The 7,662-nt window shown below is 61.8% G+C and overlaps 1 protein-coding gene across 7 annotated transcripts; it reads left to right on the forward strand.

Moving 5' to 3' along the window:
- The first annotated feature begins 904 nt into the window (after positions 1 to 904).
- LOC114079993 (leukocyte immunoglobulin-like receptor subfamily B member 3) lies at positions 905 to 7,427 on the forward strand. Of its 7 annotated transcripts, none has more exons than XM_071604735.1 (14): positions 905 to 1,007; positions 1,163 to 1,198; positions 1,365 to 1,652; positions 1,790 to 2,074; positions 2,289 to 2,585; positions 2,820 to 2,855; positions 3,118 to 3,372; positions 4,004 to 4,054; positions 4,633 to 4,740; positions 5,031 to 5,106; positions 5,376 to 5,419; positions 5,656 to 5,708; positions 6,131 to 6,277; positions 6,355 to 7,427. In XM_071604735.1, the coding sequence occupies exons 1-14, from the start codon at positions 974 to 976 to the stop codon at positions 6,529 to 6,531; spliced, it is 1,887 nt and encodes a 628-aa protein (XP_071460836.1). In that variant the 5' UTR covers positions 905 to 973; the 3' UTR covers positions 6,532 to 7,427. The 7 variants fall into 7 exon arrangements, with proteins under 7 accessions (XP_071460836.1, XP_071460837.1, XP_071460834.1 ...); XM_071604733.1 differs by having other exon boundaries at positions 906 to 1,007; positions 3,070 to 3,372; XM_071604736.1 differs by lacking the exon at positions 2,820 to 2,855.
- Positions 7,428 to 7,662: the final 235 nt, after the last annotated feature.

Raw genomic sequence — 7,662 nt, forward strand, 5'->3', positions numbered from 1 at the left:
ACGCTCGGAGCACATGGGCCTCCCTGGGACCACACAAGTCCAGCTCCCACCTCTCCTGGCCCAAACCCAGGCTGCCCTGCCCTGGAGGAGAAGCCGGCTGAGCCTATCCACATCCAGGCCCTGCTGACCCCACGCTCCCAGCCGTGAGGGGCAGACAAGAGCTCCACACAGACAGCAGTGGCTGCGGGACCAGAGTCCCTGCTCAGGAGGACAGGGCAGTGGAGATGAGCTGGCACTGAGGGCAAGAGCCTGGCCCAGGAGGAGCGTTGGGCCCCAGGAGACAGGGGCTCCCCTGGGCAGGAAGGCCTCAGCTTCCTCCCCAGGGAGATGTGGGTTCCGCTGCTAAGGAGGGGGGCCAGGAAGGGGACCATGAGCAGGGGAACCCAAACCAGCTACAGGAGGAGCCCCCAGGTCCTTCCCTGGCCCCTGCGTCCTCTGTCCCCCACACGAGCTCCAGCTGGCTCACAGCCAGGTGCTCAGGGTCTGCTGCTGTGCGCCCACCTGCAGCAGGAACCTGCACCTTCCCCAGAGCACCTCCAGGGCTGGGAGACGACTGGCCCAGCAAGGACCAGAACCCTGTGCCCAGGACGGGCTGAGGGAGCCCTGGGGAGGCCCTGGGAGGAGGACCAGCCCGGGTCACCCTCACCTGGAAGGGGCCGGCTCAGGAGGGCACCAGGGAGTTTGTGCTGCATCCTGGCCCTGGAGGGACGAGGACAGGTCAGGCAGACAGCAGAAGGGGTGAGAGGGCAGCACTGCTGTCTGAGCCGCCTGCAGGGAGCCCAGGCCCACCCCACCCAGTCCTGGGGACAAGAGCCAGGCTCTGGGAGGGCAGTTCCCCTTCCTGTGGGCAGCTGATGTGACATCCCTATGACAGGCAGAACCCGGCCTCCAAGTGGCCACACCCTGTGTGTGTCTGTCCTCCAGCTCCGTGACCTCCTCCATCTGGACCCTGGGATCACGGGGAGGACACACCATGAGCCCCACCCTCACGGCCCTGCTCTGCCTGGGTGAGATGTGAAGGAGGGAGGGGACACCCTGTTCTGGGGGGACCCAGCCCACAGCCAGGCCCTGGCCATCAGGAGACCCAGGGCCCAGGAGGCTGTGGGGGGACAGGGCCTGCTCAGGCCTCAGGGGCTCCCCTCTCACAGGAACTCTCTTCCAGGGCTGAGTCTGGGCCCCGGGACCCGAGGGCAGGCAGGTGAGTGTCCCAGCTGTCCAGGTCCTCCTCCTGGGGACCAGGAGCCACCCTGGGCAGTGGGTGGAGAACAGAGTTGGGGGCTGAGGCTGGGGAGCCTGGAGGGGGCTGGGCTGAGGGCTGGGATCTGAGGGGCTGTGCTGGGACCCAGCCTCTGATTCCCTTGCAGGGACCCTCCTCAAGCCCACCCTGTGGGCTGAGCCAGGCTCTGTGATTGCCCGGGGAAGGCCAGTGACCATCTGGTGTGAGGGGCCCCTGGAGGCCCAGGAGTTCCGTCTGGATAAAGAGGGAAGCTCAGTGTCCTGGGACAGACAGAGCCCACTGGGGCCCAGGAACAAGGCCAAGTTCTCCATCCCATACATGACTGAGCACCGTGCAGGGAGATATCAATGCCGCTATCTCAGCTCTGCTGGGTGGTCAGAGCACAGTGACCCCCTGGAGCTGGTGGTGGTGACAGGTGAGAGGACACTCAGGGGCCCCAGCCCCAGGCTCTGCCCTCAGGAAGGGGGTCTGCTCCCAGGTGTCCCTCTCACAGCCCAGCTGGGGATGGTGTGGGAGGAGGGAGCCATGAACACCTGCCTCCTTCTCTCCTAGGAACCTACAGCAAACCCTGGATCTCAGCCCTGCCCAGCTCTGTGGTGACCTCAGGAGGGAACGTGACCCTCCAGTGTGTCTCAGGGCAGAGATATGACAGGTTTGTTCTCACCAAGGAAGGAGGACACCACCTCACCTGGACCCTGGACTCACAGCGACACACCTTGTTCCCTATGGGCCTCCTGACTCCCAGCCACAGGTGGACATTCACATGCTACGGCTATTACAGGAGCAAACCCCAGGTGTGGTCAGAACCCAGTGACCCCCTGGAACTCCTGGTCTCAGGTGAGGAAGCTCCATCCTCCCCTGACACTGTTGGGGACATTAAGCAGGGACTTGGGGGCCTCTTCCTTAGGACGGCCCCAGGTGAGAGAAAGGGGAGAGAATCAGGGTCTCCTGACCAGAGTCCCCAGGAGTGAGAGTGTGACCTGCAGGCAGGACAGGGGGAGGCAGGGGGTTGGCAGGATCCAGCCCTCAGCCCAGGCTCCTCTTCCTCCAGGGGTGTCCAGGAAGCCCTCCCTCCTGACCCAGCAGGGCCCTGTCCTGGCCCCTGGAGAGAACCTGACCCTCCAGTGTCACTCAGACGTCACCTATGACAGATTCACTCTGTCCAAGGAGGGGGCACTGAACCTCCCCCAGCGCCCTGCCCAGCAGCCCCAGGCTGGGCTCTCTCAGGCCGACTTCCTGCTGGGCCCTGTGAGCAGCTCCCACGGGGGTCGGTACAGGTGCTACGGTGGACACAGCCTCTCCCCTGAGTGGTCAGCCCCCAGTGACCCCCTGGACATCCTGGTCTCAGGTGAGGAGCCCAGAGGGTGCAGTCAGGGACCCAGACTATGCACAGCCCTGTTGGGGAGCCCCAGAAGGTGACAGCCAGGGTGAGATGTGAAGGAGGGAGGGGACACCCTGTTCTGGGGGGACCCAGCCCACAGCCAGGCCCTGGCCATCAGGAGACCCAGGGCCCAGGAGGCTGTGGGGGGACAGGGCCTGCTCAGGCCTCAGGGGCTCCCCTCTCACAGGAACTCTCTTCCAGGGCTGAGTCTGGGCCCCAGGACCCGAGGGCAGGCAGGTGAGTGTCCCCAGCTGTCTAGGTCCTCCTCCTGGGGTCTCAGGAGGGAGAGAGACAGGGAGGGGCAGAGAGGACAGAGACAGGGGGACACAGGGACAGGAAGAATCAGAGACAATGAGACAGACAGAGAGCACAGGGTCCTCAGAGAGAGGCCCTGGGGAGGTCTCAGCTCAGAACAAGCTGGGGCCACCCTCACCCTCCTTCCTCTCTCTAGGACAGCCCCCTGTCACACCCTCCCTCTCAGTGCAGCCTGGTCCCACAGTGTCCTCAGGGGAGAACGTCACCCTGCTGTGTCAATCATGGAACTGGATGGACACTTTCCTCCTGTGCAAGGAGGGGGCAGCTGATCCCCCCCTGCGTCTGAGAGCAGAGTACCGAGCCCCATGGTACCAGGCAGAGTTCTCCATGAGAGCTGTGACCTCAGCCCTCGGGGGGACCTACAGGTGCTATGGCTCTCGCAGCTCATCCCCCTACCTGCTGTCATGGCCCAGTGCCCCCCTGGACCTGGTGGTCTCAGGTGAGTGACCCTGACCCCATCCTCTGTGAGCTCAAGGATTCCCTCAGGGCCCTGCCCAGGACAGCTCTGGGTGGGATGGGAGTGAGGGGCCCTAGGGAGGGTCGGCCAGTGGGATTCACCCCTCGGAGAAGAGGGGCCAACGGGGTCCTCCAGCCTGTGCACCCACCCATCCCTGGAATCAGGAAGGTGCAGGTGGACACAGGAGGGTCCTGGGGAGGCCAGGCAGGTGTAGGAGGATGGGCAGAGACAGTCCCCAGGGGCAGCCTGCACCCCTCACCCTCCTGTTCTCCTCATTCCCAGGACCCTCTGGGGGCCCTGCCTCTACCTTTGGGGCCTGTCTCTAGAGCTGATCACTGAGGCCTCAGTGCTCACCAGGGGCCTAGACTCCCCCCATCCCCTCCACTGCCTGAGTCTCTGGGATCTCTCCTTCCTCATCAAACTTTCCTGCACGGATTTGTGTCCAGGGATCCAGAGCTTAGGAAATGTGGGTGGGGACCCCAGGCCCCGGGGCTCAGGGTTTGGGGCATGAGGGTGAGGTCCAGGCAGAGGTGACTCTGGGCCCAGCCTGGGGAGGAGCAGCCAGCTGAAGTGGGGGGCAGGCAGCCCAGCCCTCACCTCCCACCCACCCCAGGAGGCCCTGAGGACCAGCCCCTCACCCCCACGGACCCAGGACCCCAGAGTGGTGAGTGAGGGGCTCTGGTGGGAGGTGGGTGCAGGGCAGGGCTGAGGTGAGGGGGAGCAGCCCCCTCTGGAGATGCTGACGGGGACCAGCCCCTCCCCTCTGGGCCTCAGTTTCTCCCAGGGCAGAGGAGAGGCCTGGCCCTGACCTTCAAGTGCCTCTCAGGGCTGACCTTGGCTGTGCCCTGCTGGGAGAGGGGCCTCCAGGGAAGCCTCCAGGACCTGAATCTGCAGGGCTCTGTCCCCTGTGTGCAGTGACAGTGACACTGAGCAGGGGAGGGGCTCAGGGCCATCGGGGTGTCAGGCTCTTTCCCTCCAGCTCAGGGCTGAGCTCTGGTGGAGAGAAGGAGACTGGGAGTCAGACTCCCCCAGTTCAGGCCCCGCTCTGCTGCCTCCTGCTGGGTGACTGGGCAGGGGACCCCCCTCTGAGCCTCAGTTTCCTCATCTGTGCCTGGGGGGTGGGTGGCAGTGCCATGATGCCTGAGTGACAGGGCTGGAGGTGACAGGTGGAAAGACCAGCAGGCTGGCACACAGTAGGTGCTCAGGTAAGCAGCGTGGCTCCTCGTCCACACCTGTGCCCAGGAATGGGAAGGCACCTGCTGGTTCTGGTGGGGGTCTCAGTGGCCTTCCTCCTGCTGTTCATCCTCCTCGTCCTCCTCCTCTGGCGTCACAGCAGACGCAGGAAGGCAGGTGAGTGGCACTGGGTGACCTGGCTCTCAGCAGGCGGTGGCCTCCCCATGGGCCAGGCGAGGGTGGGCTCAGGGCAGCAGCCCCAGGGAAACCTGCCCGCTGGGACAGGTCACTTGGAAACACTCCCCAGGAAATAGAGAAGAGCAGTCCCCTGCTCGCGGCTTCTAGACCAATGTCGGCAGGTGTGCACCCTTTCCCTCTCAGGGGACAGGAGGGGGTCTTCACACCCCTGCGGTGGCCTCTAAGGGGCCAGTGCTTCCCCCTGGGGCTGAGACTGTCCCCTCATGCAGCCCAGACAGAGGCTGGCTTCCAGGGACCTGCAGGTGACACAGAGCCAAGGCCCCAGGACAGAGGCCAGCAGAAGAGGTGATTCCTGCTCCAGAATCAGAGCCCGTGTCCCTCACTGCCACTTCACACTCCTTTGTTCCCGCCACTGTCCCTCACTGCTACCTGACATCCCCCTGTCCCCCCCACTGTCCCTCACTGTCACCTAAAACCCCCTTGTTCTCCCCCATTGTCCCTCACTGCCACCTGACACCCCCTTTTCTCCCCTGACCGACCCTCACTGCCACCTCACACCCCCTTGCTCCCCCCACTGTCCCTCACTGCCACCTGACACCCCCTTGTCTCCCCAGATCCCGTCCAGCGGCTGCCCCTGCTGCCCAGGAAGAAGCCTTCTGTGAGGGAAGGGGGCTGGGGTGGGAGGGGGGCCCAGGTCCCAGCACCTCCCAGGGGGGGCAGGAGGGGCAGCGGGAGGGCCTGGGGCTCAGGCTGAGTGGCTGACCCACGCTGGGGACCTGGGGACATCACCACGGCTCCCTGGCTCTGTGTCCCCATCTGGGACAGGGCAGGGCCTGGGGGACTGAGAGGCCCCAGCAGCTCTGGCCAGGAGACGACCCCGTTCTGTCCCCACAGATGCTTCTGTGAAGGACCCTCAGCCTGAGGACGGGGTGGAGCTGGACAGTCAGGTGAGACCCCCCCCCCAGGCACCAAGAACTCCCTGTTCCCGCTCAGCCCAGCGGCCATTTCCCTGTCCTCCCTCCACTGACCATCAGGGCCCTAATGAGCCGGGGGCACAGGGCCACGGGTGCCTGAAGAGCAGCTGCAGCAGGGGACGCGGCAGGTGCCAAGGTCCTGAGGCAGCAGCAGGCTCTTTCAGGAAGGGGGGAGTGGGGCTGGAGCCAGTGAGCAGGGCTGGGGGTGTGGGGTAAGAGCTCAGAGCTGCAGGAGGAGCCTCCAGGCCTCCAGGCTGGAAGCCCCTGGAGACCCCATGAGCAGTGACGTAATCTGAGATTGTTGAGGGGTCACTCTGGCCACAGTGCAAAGTGGCTGGAGGAGAGCCCAAGTGGACCTCAGGGGACTCGTCTGTCTCACTGTGTCCCTGCTGCAGGGCCCACCTGACGGAGACCCCCAGGGAGTGACACACGCCCAGGTGGAGCACTCAGGACTCAGGAGGGGCGGGAGCTCCCCTCTTTCCCCGCTGTTGGGGCAGTTCCTGGGCACAGAGGACGCAGAGGACAGACAGACGGACACTCAGGTGGGTCCTGTACTCCCCAGGCCCCTGGCTTCCCTGAGCCAAGCACACACCCTCCCTCTCACCGTCTCCCACTCCAGGCTGCTGCGTCTGAAGGTCCCCAGGACGTGACCTACGCCCAGCTGTGCAGGTGGACACTCAGACGGGGGGCCGCTGCCCCTCCCTCCTCCCAGGCAGAGGAGCCCCCAGCGGAGCCCAGTGTGTACGCTGCTCTGGCCCCCGCTCACCCCGGAGCTGCCCCCAAGGACACTCACTAGTGGCCCTCAGCCAGCCAGCCACCTGACACCTCCAGAGACTCGGGAACTGAGACCGGCCTGACTCTGCATCAGAGAAAAGTGATACCCTGCATTTCACTAATAAAGCCAGAGTTTCTCAATAACCAAGGAGTGGACGAGAAACAGAGGGACAGGAGGTCTCAACATGAATGACAAGGTTAACACTGCACACCAAGGCTGTGAAGTGAGAAAGTTAAGGACCTGAATGATCATGTTAGGAAACGTTTTTTGTGTTGTTTTATTTTGAGTTTTGTTGTTGTTGTTTGTTTTGTGTTCCTTTGGTACTGGGGATTGAACCCAGGGGTGCTTCACCTCCGAGCCACATCTCCAGCCCATTTTTTTTAAATTTATTTTTATTGTTGATAGACCTTTATTTTTTTTATTTATACGTGGTGCTGAGAATCGAACCCAGTGCCTCACATATGCCAGGCAAGTGTGCTACCATTGAGCCACAGCCCCAGCCCCTTGTTTTTTTTATTTTAAGACAGAATCTTGATGAGTCACTGCCTCGAACTTGAGATTCTCCTGCCTCAGCCGCCCAAGTCACTGGGGTTACAGGCGTGTGCCACCATGCCCAGCTGTAGGAAACATGTTTTTTTTTAATTAACAAACTAAGCTATTCTATCGAGAGTTTAGAAAAAAAATAACAAATCACTCCAAATGAAAATAAAGGGAAAAATAATAAGATTAGTTACATATGTTTCAGTATGAGAAGAGCAAGAGAGCAGGCAGGATGGCAGACCCTGCACACGTTTTTAAAGGCAACAAGAGAACATTATGAGCTGTTTTATGCCCACATAGAAGATGTAGATAAAATAGGCAAGATCCCCACACATGCAATTTACCAAATGAACATAAAAATAAACAGAAAATCTGAATTGTCTCGTGCACATTAAATAGATTGTGTCTGTAGTTTAAGACGGTTTTCCAGTGGAAATTCGAGTTCGGGAGGCTTTGCTGGTGGTCTCTTCCAAACACTTAGGCACTTGAGAAACACGCACGTGGCCCTACCTGTGTAAGATCTGCTTCTGAGGCTAGAAAAGGAGGAAATGCAACCCCACACATGCTCTCAGAGCAGGAGAAAACTGATACCAAGACCTGACAAGGAAACGA

The sequence above is a fragment of the Marmota flaviventris genome, chromosome 18 (assembly GCF_047511675.1).
Source record: "Marmota flaviventris isolate mMarFla1 chromosome 18, mMarFla1.hap1, whole genome shotgun sequence".
In the NCBI taxonomy this organism is placed as follows: Eukaryota; Metazoa; Chordata; class Mammalia; order Rodentia; family Sciuridae; genus Marmota; species Marmota flaviventris.

Bases quoted from the DNA above. Each gene is read 5' to 3' on its own strand.
- LOC114079993 (XM_071604733.1), top strand. From the start codon at position 974: ATGAGCCCCACCCTCACGGCCCTGCTCTGCCTGG. The intron at 1,199-1,364 runs GTGAGTGTCCCA...ATTCCCTTGCAG, and splicing joins CGGGACCCGAGGGCAGGCAG to GGACCCTCCTCAAGCCCACC. The intron at 6,278-6,354 runs GTGGGTCCTGTA...CTCCCACTCCAG, and splicing joins ACAGACAGACGGACACTCAG to GCTGCTGCGTCTGAAGGTCC.